Source organism: Scomber japonicus, chromosome 1 (assembly GCF_027409825.1).
Source record: "Scomber japonicus isolate fScoJap1 chromosome 1, fScoJap1.pri, whole genome shotgun sequence".
Lineage (NCBI taxonomy): Eukaryota > Metazoa > Chordata > Actinopteri > Scombriformes > Scombridae > Scomber > Scomber japonicus.
The window spans coordinates 20,025,656-20,046,839 of record NC_070578.1 but is presented as its reverse complement, the minus strand read 5'-3'; the positions used below and the strand labels follow the sequence as shown (position 1 = coordinate 20,046,839).

The window sequence follows — 21,184 nt, the reverse complement described above, 5'->3', positions numbered from 1 at the left end:
GATGAGGTAGTTCTAAAAATAATAATATAATATGTATATAATATAATATTCGGGAATAAATAAATTGTATCTTGCATCAAAACTGTACTTCCTCTAAAATGTCTACATGTCTAATTACAGTTGACTGCAATTCTTCACGTTTACAAAGGATACACACTTTTGATAAACACCTTCGCATCTTCAACATTTAAAGTTACAATTTACTTATAAATGGCCGGTGTAAAACTGGTGTCTGGTCAGCTATCTAAAGATCCCTTCCAGTCTAATAAAGCTTCTCCACCAAAAAAAAGTTCACTTATCAAATCCTAATCCTAATCTTCCTCATCTAAATCATTCAGGATCTGTGAATAAGCCATTCTTGTTCATTTCACAAGTAGCTACTGTATATGTGCTGGACACAAGATGTCTCCTACTCCAAAGTCCATTCTCAGTGTTTGTGCATTGGAGGCTTCAGGTTTCCACATCACTTTTGCATTGTTTTTTTGCTTTTATTCAGATTTAGTCTTTTTTTTTTAATGTATTATTTGTATGCCTAAAACTAAATCTTTTTGTATTCCTTTAGGGTGACTATTTAACATCAGTCCAGGGACAGCAGATGTTAAATAGCCTTTTGGCTAATTCTGGCATGTTTACATTTTGTTAAAATGTTTTATTAATGTGCATTGTCCCTGATTTCTAAACCTTTAAATAAAAATAAATAAATAAATAAAATAAATCACTTGTATAAACTGCATACTGGACCACAATTGGCTCCAAACTAGTTGTGATGTCACAAATCCTGCTCATTAAGTACATGGCATACACTTTGATTTTCCTTAAGGGCAAAGAAACTTTCCTTCCCAGCAGATGAATGTAAATACAGCCCTCTACTGTCAAAGTCTGCACAGTGAACCTCAAGCATGCATCTGAAGGAATACAGTGGTGGAGGGGGACTTTAAAAGGTTCTTAAAATATTTGGCCAAAGTCATATGACTAATTCATAAACTAACTGGATAAGACATACTGGCATTTGAACCTTCAGAGTCAACTTCCTCACTTTGCTTAAAGTATGCAATTTACACAAGTGTGATATAGAGGTAATTGGTCTTTCTTGTGGAAAATCTATGGTGGACGAATGAATAGTCCAAGAAAAGCATTTCTAAATATCCTGTGTTTGCCTGGCAGGTAAATTTAAACAACTATCAGCATTGAGCTCTTTTTAAGAGAGTACTTTTAATGTGCTACAAATCAAAAATCAGGTCAAATATTGGATGGAAAACCAGTGGATAAGCAGCTATATTTGAATAACATCATTAGATCTGAAGTCTTTTCATTCTCTCCTGCATTTGACATGAAACAATACTGATGTGGGACTCACAAAATTTACACAAATAAGAGGGAAAGTTTTATCAGTTTTTATTTTTATTTCTATAATACACAATGACCATAAGAGGAAGATATCTTCCAAAATGCACAGACTGAGGTAATTTGGACAACTGATGAAGACAGAAATATAGGTAATATTGTATTGTTGAGTTGGTCTGCTTTTATTTTCAAGTATGTGTCATGGTCCTCTGGGTCCTTTACTTTTTCCACTGCTTGTTTTCGTAGTCCCAGTGGACTGAGAAACCCTCCACTGGGTTGATTCTCATGTCCAGCATCCTCTGCAGCTCTTTTTCTTTGTACTCCTGCGCAAATGTATGTGGGACATCTCCATACACTGCAAATACACCATAATGTGTCAAGTAATGTGCTTAATTAGACTGCAAATAATAATAATAATAATAATAATAAGTGAAAAGCAGAGGCAGCAGCAGTACATCAAATCTCACGTCATTGTCACTTTATTGGTAACTATACTTACCAAACTTCCTCTGCCAGAGAACAATCAGTCCACTGAAGCCGACCAAGAACAGAATCCCTGCAAACACAGTCTTCCACTCTGCCGACCCCTGGTTCATCTCAGCGAAGCTCTCTTTGAAGCTGATGCGGTATACTGAATGTTGGAAACACAGACGTGCATATACTCCATATATTATTACAATATTTGACCAACAGTTATTAACATTAGAGTGTGTCAGAGAAACAAGAATGCAGCGCAGCATAGTCCTACATGCAATCTTCTCGTCATTGGAGAGTGCAGCCCAAGACCCCTTCTCCTTCTCCTTCAGGGACTTCTGCTCCGGACTCAGGGCCTGCACATAGGAGATGTCAGGCAGGGGGTTGGCCCGTCTGTCAAAGTAGGAAGGGAGAGTATATTCCTCCACCTTTGCGACACCTGCCAGGGATGACAAAGAATGGCTCATTAAATCAATTGTTTCTTGATAAAAAAAAAAAAGTACTCCACTAATTTAGCATTGCAATTCTAACATTGGTCTCACAATGGACGGTTCAAAACCAAAAGCATCACAATTGCTGCATCATTGTTGCATGACTGCTTTCATATAGTTCACTGGCAGTTAGGGGCGAATAAACAAAAACAGCAGTTAATTTGTTTAATCTTTTAAATGGGAAAAAGGGGGTTTTGCTTTAACAACGGGATTCTCAGTGTTAAACTAAAAATCCAGCAAGCAAGTTCCAAAACATTTGAAAAGGAAGCATATCTCAAATTTCCAAATCAAAGTGGAAAAAATACTAACATTTCACTCCTCAGGTCTACCCACAGACTGCTGACTCCGTATCACCTGCTCTACGCATTAATTACATTTCTGAATGTATACTCTAAATTTTGTCAAATTATTCTGTGAAATAATCAATAATGAATGTTAACCTAGAACACACACATACACATTTTGTGCAGATTTGGTTGAAGATGTGTTCATTTGTTAAGTCAGCTAGTGGTGTTAGGCTTTGATGAAAACTTGCGTACTCTCACTTCTCCATGTCCCATGTTAGTACTTATTATACACACTAAATGCAGTATCAATAAATACTTGGCATTGCACTGGCATTTTTAATTATCTTTAAAATACAGTTACTAATAACATGCAGTCTTAGAATGACAGCAAATCCAGATTTGAGTGCTTGCTGCAGATTGTAAATAAAGTCTGTGCAGATACACTTATATCAGCTATGCACACTCACATCGGGTGGCAATTATTTGTTCTATTTTAAGTGTCAGCCAGATAAGACACAAATGTGTCAGACTAAATACATTAATTTAGTTGTACTCTAAAAACACATCTGTCAATGACTTACATTCTGTGATAAAAGAAATCATTTGAAAAGGTCACTACAGTTTTAATCACCCAGAAATCAGATGCTTACCTCTGTGACTCATACAAAACATCAACAGTAATAAAGTGGAGTATAGGCCACAAATAAAATCATTTGTTGACCTTGCTGTGTCATTTCATGGGACATACTCACCATGTCCTCCACGTACACAGACAGACGTGGAAATGGCACGTTTGCCAATAAGGCTGAGGGCTCTCGAGGCTTTGGAGGCCAGCATTCTGTGGAAAAATTATACATACCGAGATAAACAAACTAATTCAGCACATTTACACACAATTAATACACACTGGCATATTTACACATCTGTTGAATTATCTAGATCAAATAACATACATTTTCTAACAGCACCATGATAAATGCTTTTATTGCGTAACCATGCATGTAAAGTATAAAACAGTTATAAGAAACCTAGTGTCAGGGTGTTTGACACTTCATTTGTCACAAGTATATAAAATGATACTTTCTTCCAATGGTTGGCAGTCTTTTACAATGATTTACGACATTATTGGAATTTAAAGGTCACTTTGCTATACAAATGTTAACTAGTCATACACATTTCACATGAGGGTTCATCTAAGGTTGCGACTATCCATCCAAACTAGAGGTCTATAGCATTACAGTTACAGCTACAATGCTACGGCTGATGTTAGCGTTAGCTGCACACACAAGGTCATGGCGCCCGAATAAATATGATCACGGAAATACTCGTTTTATTGGACACACTTCAGCTTATTCACACGGATTGAGAATGCACTTACACCAGAACATGGTGAATGACAGAAACATGTACTGCAGCGCATCTAAGCAGCTATCTATCTGCAGCTACCAGCTAACGACAGCTAACCGGTAAGTAGCTGTTAGCCTCTCCTAGCTCCGACGTTCTCTGACAAAGTCACTGGAATATAAGTGACAATTACAGCCAGAATAGCCAATATACCTTTGGTTACTTCTACTTTACATGCGTATAATATCGCCTATGTGAGTGAGTAGTCAAGTGTGATATATATTCATAGAATTATGAAGGTAGTGGATTTAAAAAATACGACCTATTACCTCTTCCTTGCTCCCGTCTGCGATGGTCCAAAAGGAAGTGTGACTCGGAGCGGAAACACGTCAGCGACGTTATGAGGAGGGGCAAAAGCCTTCTATTTACCACCCGCATTCCAAGAAGACTCACCCTACCTAACCCTATCCTACCTCTGATTGGCTAGGCTAGTTCTCGTTGACTTCGTTGGTTAGATATAGAGTGCTTTTAGAGGCATGAGAAATAAGATGATTGGTTAGGATAAAAATATCAGGGTCAGAGCCAATCAGAAGGGTTTCAGGGGCGCGTCTTCACAGAATACGGGTGGGGAAAAAATGCGCAACTCAGGGGGTCAACCTCATAGGCCAAAGCCGACATGTTTTTACGGTATTTCCATCCTGATTTACGGTACCACCGGTGCGGTAGAGAACGAGTGGAGAAGGTGGAAGTACGATTTGCTAGCCTGGGTCGATTGAGTGACACCGAGCTATTCATTTTGCACAAAAAGACAGTTGTGGTTTTTGCTAACTGTTGAAGGGTTACATGTGCTCGCTAGAAGGCAGAGAGTCAGCCACACATCTAGGCAGTGAGGTGACTGCTGAGGAAGATATCTACTTTTCTCCGGGTCATGATATGTAACATTAGCTAACAGTAGCAGGCAAGCAGTCCTTCCACATCGTGTAACTTCTCAGCTTCTCTGGCAGGACGACTCTGCTCAAGTTCCCTATAATCATGCCTATTCAATTGACGAGTCAGGCTTACTGTAAAATGCTTTTACACGCTACCAAGTATCCTCACTGCGCCGTGAACGGGTTGCTGGTGGCAGAAAAGACGAAGGAGAAAAAGAAAGACAGCCACCATGATCCAGTCCTATGTGTGGACTGTGTGCCACTCTTCCACGGCACTCTTGCTTTGGCACCAATGCTAGAAGTTGCTTTAACACTGGTAAGTAGGCATCTATCAAGATATCAAGTCAAGATATACATCCAGTTGCCAGTTTATAAGCTACACTTAGCTCAGACTACAGCAGTAATACAACAGGCGTGAAGCAACAACTGTTTTTTGTGTGTAGGCTGTCACTGGAGGATTTTGTTGCAGCATAACAGAACTGCAATGTAATGAAATGTATAATACATATTTCCATCCCTAATTAATGAGAGAGTAGACAAAATATTACAAACATCAACACTAGGGCTGGAATAAACAATTATTTTCATGATCAATTAATCTGTCAGTTAGTTTCTTGATTTCTTGTTTGGTTTTTAAAATGTCACAACCTAATGAAAAATACCCATCCCGTTTTTCCAAAATCCCAAAGTTATAGCTTCACATTTTGTTTTGCCTGACCTATATATTTATATTTGACTCACATGATTCAGAACACTTAGTTTAGTTACTATAGTTTACTTTAGTTTTCACTTTATCTACTAATAATTCATTCAACTAATTATTGCAGTTCTATTCAATGCCTCTCTAAGACAGTTTAAAGACATTTTAGCCATAATGAAAAAAAAATATTTGTTGCATGGTCATTGCATTAGACATTAGACTGCATTTTGAGCTAGTTTTGTGTACCTTTTATTGTCATTACAACAATCATTGTTAGGGACGTTGGTGAGCTCAGAGTGTAGGGCGGACAGGACAACATCCAACATACAATACTAATAAAACTGTGATATAAAATATACTAAATTCAATGTTTAACATTCCCTGAGGATTTGGGACTTTTTGTGCAGTCTTAGTTATTTTCTCTAATGTATTCATTTCAGCAGGTGCACCTAACAAACTGGTGACTGAATGTAGTTTTTTCCTCCTGTTGTATATGAACTTGTTCTGACTTCAGCTATCATTCTGTCCTTTTAATTCCTGACTCTATGACGCCTGCTCCTGTCTCAGATCGATACTTGGTGTAAAGAAAACAATTATGTCATTGCTGGATATTATCAAGCCAATGAACGCACAAAGGATTCAAGGTATGGACAACTGAAGGGACACCAACACCCTGCTGTTTCATTAAAAATAACCATTGATAAACCATATAACAAACCCCTCAAGACCTATGATATACTATACTATACTTCATTCTGATATCCACCATGTTTTTTCTTGCAGACCCAACCAAGTTGCAGAAAAAGTGGCTGCTAGGATTTCTGAGAACTTCAGTGAAGCAGCAATTGTTATGGTAATAATATATAATGGTTGTGTGTTGATGGACTATACTGATGGATTAGGTTATGTGTGTATATGCTGTACACATTAGTGATGTTGCTGATCTTCCAAAGTATGCTGACATTTGTAGGTTAACAAACATGTTCTTCCTACTTTCTGCAGTTTAAAGAATAAGGCTTTAAATTTTCTATATTTGTCTTATTGTCAACACATTTCATGCACAGAGACATACCAATGCCATAGACCTCAGTTGTTCAAAATAATTAAAAACAACTCGGAGAGCCACAACACTGCACTATGCAACACGTACCTTCGTTCTAAAGACAGTGGTTACTGTAGCTCATTTAGAAACAGCTAGTAGTTATGTTATTTTTGTATGGCAATACAGTTGAAATTAAGATTGTGTTTAAAAGTCATCCTAGTGGTTCATCTCCCTTGGTACACAAGATTTGACATGTAGCTGCACTACTACAAATATACCATCTAAAATAAGAATTTGGAACATTCTTTAAGTTTGAGATGTTGGGGCTCCCCATTATCGTCCATCAGCTCTGAAGACTTCTCCAAGCGGTTTGTGCTTTCAAAAGGAACACACACCTGAAAATGCCATGATATATACTGTCAGAATAATCAGCGGTATTGAGAAGTATACATAACTTGTAATGAATACCCTAAACTAAAGCATGCAAAAAAAAAACCCAGGTGTGCTCATTTACACCAATACAGAACAGGTCTGTCACAGTAATGCATATCAATTCTCTTTTTTACCTTTTAGGTGGACAGCAGTAGATTAAAAATGAGCTGCATTGAGCCCATTGTGCTTATCTATGATCATCATGAAAACAAGTGGAAAAACAGAGAAGTAACTTGGTAAGTGTGTTTGTGTTATGAGGTCTGACTGCAAGATTAAGATGCTGTATGTGCACCTCAATTACAGCTTCTGACTAGTTTCAGGTATTCTGTCATTAACTTAGACTGATCGGCAAAAATGGTGTACATTGTATAGATATGTTTTAAGTCTTATAAGACAAACTGATTTTTTTGTCTGTCTTCTAGTGACTCTTTTGAGGACTGGAGCGAAGCACAGAAGATCACATCTGCTCTGTTAGAGGGCAGGTCGTACGAGAATTTGATTGACTTTGACAATCACTTGGATGATCTAAGGAACGACTGGACCAACCCTGTGATCAACAAGTCCGTCCTGGATCTGTGCTAAGACCCACAGTCAGGAGCACCATGGACACACATACACAAATTGCTGCCATTTCAGCACGCATGATGCTACTTGATATGTAGCACAAAAGTACAAAATGCTGAACACAGTCTTTGTTCCATCAGACAGGCTCTCGTATTGACGAGAACTTGCGGAGCACTGACCATTTAGGCCAAAATCTCTCAAGGGCAAGCGCCATATGTGCACTGTTGGCATGTGTCCACCACCCAGGTGACAAAGGCAATTACGATTTTTAATGCAATTAAATTTTTTTTGCAATGATCTGTGCTTTATTCATAGTTGTGTGCATAAAGTAACATTCTAGTATTGGATCAGTTTCTTTCTTTTTGTAATTTTGTGGCCAGTAGCCATACAGAGATAAACTACTAAATTATTGAACATTTTAGGTGATGATTGTACTACTGAGATATGATTAAGGACACGTGTTTACTAAATTTATAGTTTGTATTAAGCCCTAAAACAACATTCATATACAAAGTTGTAATCTGTACATGTTTCTTGACAGTTTAATGAAATGCTGTATTGAAAAGAACACACAGATGGTAGAGAACAGGGATCTTAAAGGTTTGTGTTAGTGGACTGTAGTTAAAGTCCTTTAGATGCACCAGCAATGACTGACTGACTGAAGAGTTCTGACTTTTATATTAATAATGCTAACACAGCTCTGTCATGCATGAGTCCTGTTGTTGTTGCTGGTGCACTTCAGAATGACATTATAAATGATCTACAGTATGTTAGCTTATTGGCTTTTAATTGTTGTTCTGGAAGATTTGCTCAGAAATGACAGAATCAGATCACAGGGATGTGTGAATTTTGTTTTATGTTGGATATCTGCGTTAAGATAGGTAATAGTAATTATTTATACTTAATTGAACACTCAAATGTAAGCATACAGAACTATCTTTGTATTTGGGATTAGAATTGATCAGTAAGAGCTAATTACTTAAATAATTGTGTGGACATTACATTTTTTACAGACATTTTATGAACTGAATGTACAATGAAAACAACTTTTGAAATTATGCTAGTCTTTGTCAGATTCATTTTAGTTAGTATTTTGCTAGATGTCTTCTATCACTGCATTAGCAGCTGACAAAAGGGATTTGAAAACTGTTGCATACCAGCTCCAGGGCTGCAGCTTCTTTTGGTTTCATTTTGTAAGGATTAAAAATGCTTATTAAGAGCTGCATTCATGACGCTTTTGAATAATATACATTGTTGACCAAATGAAACAGTATGTTGATATTGTTTGTCTCACTTATCACCGGTAGTGGAAAGTAATTAAGTACATTTACTTAAGTACAACTTTGAATTACTTTTACTTGAGCATTTACATTGTCTGTTATTTAATGCTTATGTTACACTGCATGAAAGAGGTACATATTGTATATTGTAAGTTATAGTTACAAGCTACACAAGATTTTACATATAAAACTTGTTTTCATTGCAAGTAATGTATTATGTAGTTAAAACTGCCTCATGTTGAACAACTGCCACATCAAAATACTATTTACTTATTATCACATCAACAGTAATCCAATATTATAGCATTAGAATATCCTGAAGGGAACCATGAGTATCTTTAGAAATTGAAGTAACATCAGAAATACATGACCAGGGTGGTATTGCTCTTCTGTATTTTAGACATAAAAAAATTCCCTGATTTGATTTTTTTTTCTTCACAAAACTAGTTCAGTTACCTATGGTTACACATTCTTAAAAATCACAACTGCTCTTTCTCTCTCATTCAAAAACCCACAACTTATGAATATGCACATATTTATTACAGTTAGTAGAGGTAAGTCAAAATAATACTTCATTGTCAAACATTTCTCACAGTGGGGTCCGTCCAAGTGAAGTAACACATTTTGGGGGAGGCTTTAAGTAAAGAATCTGAATTCTTCCACTTGTTTGGTATGGCTTCTGCTAGCAAGAAAGAAATAATTATGAGAACTACATCAAGTGTGTGTTTACTGGACGTCACTGTGTAAAGTATCCACAGTCTATGAGGGAACCTACATTTTATTTATTAGTTTTGCTTTTCCACAACATGGAGAAAAAATAGACAAATCAACAAAACAAAATTAAATATTAAATAAAACAAACAAGCGACCAGCTCACAGTAAAGGTCAAACTGCAATGATTGAAATGCCCATGATGAGTGGATGGAGTGCCAGGAATTGAGAAAAATAAACTTCCGCATCACAGCACACTACAATGCAATGGGTAGACAGACTTCCACTTTCTCAGGATTACCCTTTTTGCACTGACCATACCAAACATGAGGTCTTGTAGTAATGTAGAGGGAAGACCCAAAGAAAAATCAGAGCAACCCAAAATTACAAAAAGACCACCAGGGATTGGCTGTCTGCTGTACATGGCACTATACATCTTAAAAATGTCAAACCAAAAGCTTGTGAGTTTTAAACAAGACTAGAAAAGATGGTCCAGGGTCCAAACCTTCATCACTTAAAATGTAAATATCGCCACCTTGTGGATATTACCGGCAACTGTTGCTAGTGTCACGTGACGCAGACGCACGTCCTACTACGTACCAGGCAAGACCAACATTCAAGGAGTGGACTGTGTCGTCATGAACAAACTGACCCTGACGCGGCAACCAAATAGCGATTTAACTGCATTTGTCTCTTATAATTCAGCCGGGCTGAAGTGCAGAGATCAATTACAAAGACGCAGAAGTACGTTGAACACATAGACTGTATGTTGAACACGATGCTCAAAACATTACACGGCGCTCCTGATGACGACGCTGTCCACTCCTTTTTGTTTGTCTTCCTTGTCGGTCGACGTCACCTCCAGCGCGGGAACGTTTAGCGGTGTGGATGTGTGGGTGAAGCTCCGAGAAAACAAAATAAACTAGTTGTTAAAAAGATGGCTATGGATCCATCGGAGGTGGAGTTCCTCGCCGAGAAAGAAACGGTGAAGATAATACCAAATTTCAGTCTAGACAAGATCTTTTTGATCGGGGTAAGTGAAATACATAACATTATATTACACGTTTCAAAGTTAGCTTCAGAGCAGATGTTAATAGCTTTACATAGCTATATCAGCCTGGTTGTATGGACCAATAACTTTAGTAAATCTGTTAAACCAAACCATTACCTGTTATCTACACGTTATGGTAATGTATACATGCTAATGACAGTGGAGTCAGGTGTGTGAACTGCAATAACGTGTGTGTGTGTGTGTGTGTGTGTGTGTGTGTGTGTGTGTGTGTGTGTGTGTGTGTGTGTCAGGGCGACCTGGGGCCCTTCAACCCTGGACTGCCCGTTGATGTTCCTGTGTGGCTGGCTCTGAACCTGAAACAGAGACAGAAATGTCGAGTTATTCCTCCTGACTGGATGGAAGTTGGTAAGATTCAAACACAATATGCAGGAGCTTGACATATTTCAACTGGCAGAGTGTATTTATTGGAGACTTTCAACGTTAAGTTACTTCAACTTAAATTGAAGCTGTTAAATTCTTGATTTTCCTTCAAAACTTAATTTAATAATATTTAGCAATATTTCTTTAACCCTCATCTTAGCAACACATTTAACACATAAGGAAGACCCACTTAACAAACTACTGTGAGAAACAACAATCATAGCAAGAAAAAAATTCTTCTGAAAACATTATTAGTTATGTAATAAATGTCATATGAAAAAAATGCTATTTTAAGAAAGTTACTTTTATTTTTCTGTTTAATACAAATTGTACCGAGTACGATCTTTCCACAAAGCCTTCAAAATGAAGGTGCCCCTAGTGTGTGCTACTTTTAAATTAGGACCCATGACAAACATGAACTAAATAAATAGTCTATTAAAACTACATACAGTAGATGGAATTTGGTCCTTTCACTGGGGTCCTGCGGGAACCCAATACATTGGTGTTTTGTTTTTTAAAAGGACCAAGTAAAACACAAAACAATGATATAAAGTCATTATGAGCAAATTGATGAATGAATAATTGGAATGATAGAATAAAACACTGTGCAATATGACCAAAAGTATACCGCTGGGGGCTGTGTGTACCCCAGTCAGTAGGGTTAAGGTTAAATTGACACAGGTCACATTTACTCTATCACCTTGTTCCAGCTCTTCATTAAAGCTCTATGATGTTGAACGTTGAGTGAACTATTCAAACCCAATAGGCAGACACCCATGTTTTTCATAGTTGCATCATTCTGTCACATGGAAATATAATAGCTGTTTTGTGTGCGATATCTGATATCTTTGGAACAGGAAATTCAAAATAAACATGTGCATGTTTGATAAATGCTTTGCCACGCAACAATTTTTTTATTATCAGAAACGGTCTAGAGGTTAAACCACACCCTACTTCTCAGCTTTCACATGCCAATACACAAAATCAACGGTTTAAAAGTAATGTAAGTAGGAGATGTAATTTGTAAAAAAAAATAATGATAATAAAACTATCTACCTGTTTTCAAAGGCAATATCATTTTTTGAAACAGCTTGTGGTTGTAAGGAACTCAAACAACAGTCAATAGTGTAGGTGTTGCCGATTATTTACAGCTGCAAATTAATAAACATTTGGTTTGTTAGTGAGTGTTTTGCAGCTGTTCAGTTTCAAATTGTTGACACTAACAAAAATATAGACATTTGCTATCTGTAAGTGTTTTTCCTAGGTCATTCCTGCTTGATGAGTCATAGTAATGTTATCCAACAATGCAGAGAGAGAAATCCTGAACATCTTTAGCAGAAGATGTTGAAAATACTGGAACCTGAACTTCTAAGACTGGCACATCTTAGAGTTATTGACATTTATATTCATGTCTGGTCATTTGGGTCATTCAGTTACTGTTGCCCACTGTTGACACTTTAAGAGACACCGAACAGAACCCACCCTCCTTCATATCAACAGAAACAGGGTGTCCACCTTCAAGTTTTTGGAGGTGCAAATCTCTGATGACATCAGCTGCAGCAGTGAAGAAGGTCCAGTAGCGACTGCACTTCCTGAGGGTGCTTCGGAGGAATAAACTGAAGGAGAAGCTGCTGATGTCCTTTTACAGTGCCACCATTGAGAGTGTGCTGGCTTACTACATTCTGGTGTGGGATGCTGGCTGTTCGGCTGCTGACAGAAAAGCTCTGCAGAGGGTGATAAAAATGGCAGAGAGAGAACCATCAGCTGCCCTTTGCCCTGTCTGGAGGACATCTCCAGTTCCTGGTGCCTCTGCAGGGCTTTGAAAATCATTAAAGACTGTTCCCAGTTCCCACCCAGGTCACAAACTGTTATCTCTCCTGTCTTCTGGTAGGAGATACAGGAACATAAAGGCACGGACAAATAGGCTCAAAAGCAGTTTTTGCCCGTGGGCTGTCAGGCTGATGAATCTCCAGTCCTAAGAACAATTATAGTCTGAGTGAAAAATGATGGTCTAATGTGCAAAACTGCAGTCTTAAATGCAATATACAGTCTATCAAGTGCAAGTTTTTTTACACCATTTTCTTACACTATTTATGTCCCTATGCTTGTTTATGTTGTCTCTCTTATTCATTTGTTTTTATTGGCTAATCAGCACTGTTTTCAGATGTAGCACTCCTTATCTCATTGTATGTTCTTGTACAGTGACAATAAAGGCTTTGTATTGTCTTCTGTGCTATAATGTGCAGAGAAACTGGAGGAGATGCGAGATCTTGAGAGGAAAGAGGAGACCTTTACGCCCGTTCCCAGTCCGTACTACATGGAGCTGACCAAACTGCTACTGAACCAGTGAGTCATACAAAATGCCATACACTGACAGGGCATCTCATCTTACTGTTCTGATGGGTTTTTTTTCTTTTCTTTTTAGTGAGTTTGTGAAGATGTTGCCCTCTACTTTACACAACGTTTTGTCTGTTTGTCTAGCGCATCTGACAACATCCCTAAAGCAGATGAGATCCGCACGCTGGTGAAAGACATCTGGGACACGCGTATTGCCAAACTCCGCCTCTCTGCTGACAGCTTCATCAGTCAACAGGAGGCCCATGCCAAGGTAAAACTGTACACTAAACACACTGAGCAGGATAGTTTGCAGTATAGCTACATATATCTGTAATCTAATTTCACAAGCCCACTGCTGCTTTGGTTACATGTCTCTCTGCTGTGGCCATGTGTGGGTTGTTCACTGCCAAGAAGTCAGTTTAAAAGTAGTACTGTAGTTGAAATGTGATGATACTGAAATTGAGGAAAGATGCAGTGCTTTTGAATTATTTTTTTCTCTTGAGAGCATCTTCAAGTGATAACTTGACTTAAATCAACAGGATCAGCTGTCATGGTTGCAATGTCTTGCAAAGTAATTGGGATTATCCTTCATTTTGTTGCACCACTGCTTCTTTTTCTTCTGTTTTCGCCATCATATTAAATTGAAAAGTTGATCAGAGCACAAGCGTTCACTGCAGTTGGTGAAAGACCATATTTTTACTTTTTTGTTTACAACTGAGCACGTCGCCCATCTCATGTTGTTCTTTTTCCCTTCTAGCTGGACAACCTGACTCTGATGGAGATCAACACCGTACGAGCATTCCTCCTTGATTCTCTCAACTGCATGTACAAACTCCGTTCCAATCTGCAGCCGTCCTCCAGTAAAGGACAGTTCATTGACTATTGATTATCAGGATCACGGCCTGCTGAACAGTCACTTGACTGGGAAGGCTGGGGTAACCGCCTCACACTGAGGTGTGTATCGACTAACCAGGCTCTTCATCACTGAAAAGACTTTTTTTCTCAGAAACTGAGCCATTAGATTCTGTTAATGGCTCTTTATTGTTCAGCATTTTTAAGGTGTTATTTTTCTTAAGGGGACACACTCTTTGGATAATAATATAATTTAATTTAGGATACGCTTTGGACTTTATAACAGCCAACCATGTTTGTAAGTGTTAATATGCAACATAATAAATGTATTCTCTTTTCTAATGTTTTTATCCTGAACATCTTTCATTTTTATTTAGTTTGCCAATTTGTCATGATTGTTTTAGTTTGCATTAACTTGTTATACTTCTGAATATTACAGTGTTGTAGTTGTGCAGTGTTGTGCATGTTCAGCTGTTTGTAGCAGAAGAAAGTCTGTGCAAATTGAGTTTATTTAAAAAAGTGCCTTCCTAGAAATCTGGGATTTCACATTTAGCATACAGTGCAAATCATAATGACATAAGCAAAAAAATATAGAAGTGATACTGCTCTGTAAGGGAAAAGGGGAAAACTACTAATCTCTGTCACTCTTTAGGTCCCTGTAGGGAAACTTACCCTTCGTTTGACCCATCCTAAATATTTAGCAGCAGTGGGGAGCTGCAGCTCTGAGGTCTGAGAGCTATGGCAGAACTACTTCTAAAACCTAAAATAGACATCTTTTGGCGTGGAAGGACACCCAAATATGTTTTTATCTAAAACCAGTGACAAGATAATCTATGAAGAGTCTTTACAAGGAATGGTTCAGAAACACCAGCCTGTATACATTTCTGGTTCTGGCAACTTCCTTGTTTAAGAGAAGTTATTAGGAATACTGTGTCTGAGTATTAGTTCCACATTATACATGTATTATGTTAGTGTCCAATCCAAGTACCCACAGACAAGAAAGATATTTAACATTTTTGAAATATTTTATTTCTTTTTTGTCTGAAATCACAGCCATATATTCATAAATACCTAATTACTACATTCAACAAAGAATATATTACATTACAATGAATTCAAACAAGTACATTTTAAAAACAGGATTTTCACAGCATCTAGACATCCTCCACTGAGTAAATGGGGCTATTGCATGGGCGTGCATGGGTTGGAGACAGGGAGGCTGCGTAAGGGGCTCACTGTACTGCACCTTCCTCCCCAGCTCATTGGCGGCTTTGCTCAGCGTGCATGCTCCCTTACAAACCAACTCCTGGCTCCCCTTTACTCTGTAAAAATGAGTATGCTCGGTATCCCTCTGATTCTCTTAACCGGCTTGGGCCACAATTATGAAAAAAGGTTGAATACATTTTTTTCTAGATGCGTTTAGATAAAGGAATTCTGTGTCAGCTCTCCTTAACTTGAACGCATTTGAGAGGGGTGAGACACGATGACTTGATAAAAGGTTGTACTGCTTGTTACATACAGCAACAAGTCCCTGATCACTGATGTTACGTGTAGATGCTCATGTGGGCAACTGCAACTTATTCACATGCTCCCAAATTCTTGAGGCACTTGTAATTGATATACTATATGTGGGGGGTAGTTGTGTTTCAGTCTTGGCTATTTTTGTAACTTCTTGCTAATTTTAAAATGTTTTTTTTTTTACTTAAATACTGATGTTCCTCACTCTTTCTCAGATCAACCATCATAAGTTGTGCAGCTTGGGTCAAACCCCTTCATTTCAATTCAACCATTGATACACTTTGTAGATTTTCTTTGGGGGTATTCCAGTTGCACCCACAACCATATTGCTGAGGAGACATGAGTTACAGGGCAGAAAATCAAAATAACATGAGGATGAGGGGACAGACAGAGGTTGTAAACAGATATGAGGCCAGATAAACCTATCTGATGTTATATGAACTATGAAATGCCCATTTTGAATGATCTTTTTGTGTGATTTCCAGCCATTGGCAACTTCGGATAATAAGGGTCCAAAAAAACAGAAACAGCAAGAAGGAGATATGTGTGGTCAAAGGTGGAAGATGGCCATTCTGGTTCAAAAATTTTGGCTAATTAATTGCAACTTAATTTAAAATTAAGAATCCAAAATGCTACTGTTTGTTTGTCAGTTTGGCACTATGTCCTCTCACGGCTGCTGATAAGGGTTTGATCTTGTAAGGCGTAACTTTATGCAAACCGTTGCATTGTTTGAGTCTGATGCTGTATAATGTCATAGAAAGTAAAGTGAAGGTCCTATGGTAGGATAAAGCATTAAGAACCAGTTACATCAGCTGGTTGCTTTGAAAGACTCTTCATGTCTATACAAAATACTCAAGTAAGTCGAGTGACCAAAGTTTAAAAAAGAAAATTGTCACTGTGGATCTCAACTGGTGTCTGTATGAGAGAGTTTCATGAGCTAACTAGTCACAGCCAGCAACAGTGAAACATTTTGAGAGGAGCTGAACAGAGGAGTTGTTCAAATGGGCGTTAAAACAGACAGACACATGTTGCTGTGAAGGAAGGCGGATGAGAGGGCAGGAGCCATGTCTAACAGGACCTCTAAGTAAGCTTTGCTGATCTCAGAGGCTGGAGGAGGTGGCTGTGGCTGGGTCTCAGCTGCGCAGTGCCAGGAAAGAGTAAGACAAGGAGCGTGTCCTGTTTTCTCTCACTCTGTTAAATGTCTCAAATTGAGCTGTTCTGGCCAGCAGCAGTACAAACACTAAAAGCAAGGCTTTCTTTTCCAACCCAAAAGCATAAACATATAAAAATGGCAGGCTTTTTCTTTTAAAAGAACAATGATTAAAGTAATAAAAACATACAAAATTCTTTTAAGTCTTCATATTATGTACAATACAAGGCTGAAGCACCTTTTAAAATTCTTATTCTCAAATTTTCTATTTTGAAATAAAACATTTCCTTAATTCTTTCCAAAAATGTGCATTTTCTAAGTTCTTCTCTAATTTGAACAGTTCTTTGTTGTAACACAGTACCACCAGGTAGTTCTTCAGCTTTTATTCTTAAGTGCATTTCCAGTTCAAAAGCTCTTGTGGCCACTGTAATAAAATCAGTCCCGACTGGCCAGAAGCATTCGTTTGGAGATTTGGAGCGTTCAAGTCTCTTGACGACACCCCTCCTGGGGTAGGTGCTCCCTCATTGGCAGGATTGTCTGTGTGGCTGTGGCAGTGAGGGATGCAGAGACTGAACAATAGAGCAGCAGGGACTGAAGAATGTGTGCAAAGCAGGTGCGCGTGTGTGTATTTGTGTGTATGTGTTGATCTTCAGGTGCTCCTGCCCCGTACTCGTGCTGATCTCGTGGTTGGCTACATTGGCACACATTAGTGGCTTGTGGCACAGTCCCTGGCTGGCCACAATCCAAAGACTGCTTGTCCTTCACTGTATGGTCCTGTCTGCTGTGCATTCATCTATCATCCATATATCCATTCATTCAATTCATTCATTCATCCATTCATCTTATCTAGCCAGCCATATTCTCCTCCATGGAGCCATGTGGACCAGGCCATGAAAAATAAACTCTTTGTGTCAGTCTGAAAGGAGAGGTGGCTGGAGGCCTGGGGGACATCAGGTGGGCATGTTGGGGTCACCTGGGAGGGTAGCCCTTGTAATGGCCACCTCTTGACCAGTGTGTTTGCGGCAGTGTCAAACACTTCCTGAAGTGCTCCAGCTCTGCTTGCAGCTTCTCCCTTTCCACTGCTAGCTTCTGTCTCTGTGACATCAGCTCCTACATAGCCAGGGTAGAAGAGAGGGAAGAGAGGAAATACTCAGTTAACATAACTAATGACTTACCTATTCATCAATTTTTAATTTTTTTTAAATTTTTTATTTAATTTACTAGATTTGAAAACAAGTCATTTTATAAATGGCTGATAAATACTCTGATGACAGTGAGAAAGTGACTGGGTACTAGAGATAAAGTCAAGGGTTGCAACAAATAAAGGGGAAACCACAATCCTAGAAGGATAAAGAATACTGTGACCCTTTGGACAGCTGTCATGTTCTGAAATGTATGAGATATTTTTTTCAGGCTCAATGATGTTCAGACCTGAACTTTGGAAGCTAAGGATGGAAGTTCAGTTTTTCTGGTGTCAATGAAAGCATTATTGAATTTAAATAGTAGTTTATATGAAACTACTATTCAGTGTGTGTGTGTGTGTGTTGTCAGGGGTAAACAGTTTGGGTATGGCTTTAAGATGATGCAAAGCGTGTTAGGGGACACATGAAATCACATCTTCTGCAGCCACCCAATAATTATTCCCTACTTTAAGAGAAACAAAGAAATCATGTTGAGGATTAGAGCTCAAAGTAACACCAGTGGTGTGTGTCTTACCCCCATGGTATGAGACAGCTGCTCAGCAGTCAGACTGAGGTTGTAGTTTTGTGCTTCTAGTCTTCGACACTGACTCTGCAATACTTGTCGTTCCAAACTTTGCTCTAGAGGACACAGAATATGAGAGAATGATGAGAAAAAGACAGCTGAGTTGCAGGTTAGAGGAAAAAAAAAGCAAGACTGATGCCCGTAAACTCTGACTCCTATGCAAAGTTACGTTGCTTTAAGATGAAAACATTTTATCTCAAAAACAAAAAATTTCCAGGAATAAAAAATAATAGCACTATTTAATGAACCATGAAAGAGGTTTACAGAGGAAGCAGTTACGAAACCGTCATATAATATGGAGCATTAGAGTCATAAAACAGCAGTGTTATGAGATTTTCTAGCAGCAGCTGTATAATCACTGCATGTTCAATGTGGCTTCTTACCTTCAACATATTCCTGATAAGCTTCAAATATAGATTCAATCCCCTGCCACTTGGAAGTTGGAGCCTCCTCTTCCTCCTCATCCTCTTCTTCCTCCTCATCCTCTGGACCAGACAGGTCCTCCCTCGTCCCTGAGGCCTCCCGGTGAAGGGGTACGGGGAAGTGCTGCCCATTGGGCTGAGGGTGAGTGTGTGTGAGTGGATGGGCAAATGAATGTGTATTAGAGTGGGACTGTGAATGTGGCTGAGGTGGCCGGCCAGGCGCGCTCTGAAGCTCTGGAATGTTGTAGTGAACAGAAGACTCCTGAAGGTGAGAGGATTCAGACATCCCCGTGGCTCCGCCTTCAGGACAAAGATGAGAGAAAAGAAAGGATTGTCATATTTAATTCATTTTTATTCATTTTATAAGTGGAGAATGGATTAACTTGCCATTAATAATTATTTTCTCAATTATTGGTTGTTGAGAAAAAGTGAAAATGTCCATTATGATTTCCTTAAGCCAACAATTCAGAATCCAAAGGTATTCAATTTCCTATCATGGAAGCCCTAGAAAACCAGCAAATCTTCACATTTGAGAGGCTGGACGCAGTGACTTTTCGGCTACAAATTGACTTTTTGACAGGTTTTGGACTTTTGGTTGGGAAAAGCAAATGATTTGACAACTTCATCTTGGGCTCTGAGAAATTGTGATGCACAGTTTTCACAGATTTTCTGATTTTCTTACATTACTTATCTTCGCAAAGATATATCTATGATTGTGGCTTGTACTGCTTACCTTTATGTTTCTGCAGAGCCTTCTGAGTGGACTGAAGCACAGATTCATGGAACTGCTGAGCGAATTCCTCCGGGGTGAAGCTGTCCCAGGGTTTGGGGCGTCCATTGACGCTGTGAAGGCCCTCTTTAGCCTGCAGGGGGAGCGGGGGCCGCAAGCTGTTCAGCAGGCTAGAGCTCCTCTTAGAGATCGGTCCCTCACTGGGCCCCCGGGCCTTGTCTGGGTAGACAGCTGGAGAAGGGGGTTCCTTTGGTCTTAATGTGTCCCCAAGGGTTTTTGGATGGCCATTTGGGGACGCTGGGCAATGTGAGGAGGGGCTATGTGGTCTGACGCTGTGGTGGTCTTCTGATTCAGAGGGAGGCTGGGCAAATGCAGAATCTGCAATCATTTGGACATGTGTTAGTTGTGATGAGGTGAAGATCAACATAACTACAGATGGAGTGCCGTAATTAGAAAGTGTTGTTACTTTAGATGCATCTCTCAGCCAGATACATTATACAAATGAATATAACCACTCTAATGTGATACTTTAGAAATTAGGACTTGTGTATGTTTGTGTTCATTAGCATATGTCTCACCAGAGATCTGCGCTGGAGGGCTCTTACATAGCGGATGAGGGGCATGTCTGATGGTATCCAAGGTTACACTCTTTTCTTTAATGGCCTGAAGCAGCTCCACCACCCTTTCATTATCTAAGAGACAGAAATAAAAACCAACCTGTAAATCTTTGTAGCATTAGCCTTGTCTGTTTGTAACTGATTCACAATTTAATAACCACTTATTTCGTGTGTGTGTGTGTGTGTGTGTGTGTGTGTGTGTGTGTGTGTGTGTGTCTAAGGCGGTTAACTGCAGCCTGACAGTGTGGGAGGCAGTGCGCTGCCATCTGTAGACAGCAAACAGTAAATCAAGAGGATTAGCCTAGGATCATTGTAAGCCTACTGCTGCCACTCCCAATTCTTCGTCTGTGTGTGTGTGCGTCTTTCTATCAGTTACAGAACCAATTTCGGTGGAAAATCAGCATTGTGAAGATATTTCTGTCCCCATAACTTCAAAGGGCAATTTGAGGGTTAAGACTTGGTTTTAATGTTAAGGTTAGAATTGAGTTTAAGTTCAATGTAGGGTAAGGGATACGTTTAGGCATTTAATTGTGATGGTTAAGGGTAGGGTAAGGGGCTAGATAATGCATTATGTAAGTGAGTGTCCTCACAAGGAGATAAAGACAAACGTGTGTGTGTGTGGGTAGGGTAATATAAGCCACTGCATTATGCATACATTGTTAAATATATGTTGCATATAATATAGGAGTTTGAGGCTGGCATGATCATTGTTTCATCCCTTTATGATTTCCTTCAGGGCAAGAGTCAACATGTAAATGAAAGCG

At 38.9% G+C, this 21,184-nt stretch overlaps 4 protein-coding genes across 6 annotated transcripts in view; 2 read left to right on the top strand and 2 right to left on the bottom strand.

The window, feature by feature from the left end:
* Nucleotides 1–1,381: 1,381 nt before the first annotated feature.
* LOC128355386 (cytochrome c oxidase subunit 4 isoform 1, mitochondrial) lies at nucleotides 1,382–4,340 on the bottom strand. The gene is made up of 5 exons (XM_053315629.1): nucleotides 4,270–4,340; nucleotides 3,349–3,434; nucleotides 2,093–2,257; nucleotides 1,844–1,975; nucleotides 1,382–1,699 (listed from the first exon to the last, which is right to left on the bottom strand). The coding sequence occupies exons 2-5, from the start codon at nucleotides 3,431–3,433 to the stop codon at nucleotides 1,563–1,565; spliced, it is 519 nt and encodes a 172-aa protein (XP_053171604.1). The 5' UTR covers nucleotide 3,434; nucleotides 4,270–4,340; the 3' UTR covers nucleotides 1,382–1,562.
* A 321-nt stretch (nucleotides 4,341–4,661) lies between these two features.
* Nucleotides 4,662–8,858, top strand: emc8 (ER membrane protein complex subunit 8). The gene is made up of 5 exons (XM_053317857.1): nucleotides 4,662–5,185; nucleotides 6,137–6,213; nucleotides 6,353–6,422; nucleotides 7,185–7,279; nucleotides 7,466–8,858. Exons 1-5 carry the CDS (start codon nucleotides 4,973–4,975, stop codon nucleotides 7,623–7,625), a joined length of 615 nt encoding a protein of 204 aa, XP_053173832.1. The 5' UTR covers nucleotides 4,662–4,972; the 3' UTR covers nucleotides 7,626–8,858.
* Nucleotides 8,859–10,494: 1,636 nt separating this feature from the next.
* gins2 (GINS complex subunit 2) lies at nucleotides 10,495–14,504 on the top strand. Its single transcript, XM_053320953.1, has 5 exons — nucleotides 10,495–10,631; nucleotides 10,901–11,015; nucleotides 13,277–13,376; nucleotides 13,512–13,638; nucleotides 14,125–14,504. The coding sequence occupies exons 1-5, from the start codon at nucleotides 10,536–10,538 to the stop codon at nucleotides 14,251–14,253; spliced, it is 567 nt and encodes a 188-aa protein (XP_053176928.1). The 5' UTR covers nucleotides 10,495–10,535; the 3' UTR covers nucleotides 14,254–14,504.
* A 745-nt stretch (nucleotides 14,505–15,249) lies between these two features.
* gse1b (Gse1 coiled-coil protein b) overlaps nucleotides 15,250–21,184 on the bottom strand; it is a 44,754-nt gene continuing 38,819 nt past the window's right edge. For 2 of the 3 annotated variants that reach the window (XM_053321007.1, XM_053320998.1), the window contains exons 12-16: nucleotides 20,382–20,495; nucleotides 19,807–20,181; nucleotides 19,035–19,373; nucleotides 18,604–18,707; nucleotides 15,250–17,997 (exon numbers count right to left, since the gene is read on the bottom strand). In XM_053321007.1, the coding sequence (XP_053176982.1) occupies nucleotides 17,857–17,997; nucleotides 18,604–18,707; nucleotides 19,035–19,373; nucleotides 19,807–20,181; nucleotides 20,382–20,495 (1,073 nt within the window). In that variant the 3' untranslated portion in view covers nucleotides 15,250–17,856. The remainder of the gene's footprint in view (nucleotides 17,998–18,603; nucleotides 18,708–19,034; nucleotides 19,374–19,806; nucleotides 20,182–20,381; nucleotides 20,496–21,184) is intronic. The other variant, XM_053321015.1, reaches the window with a different exon arrangement.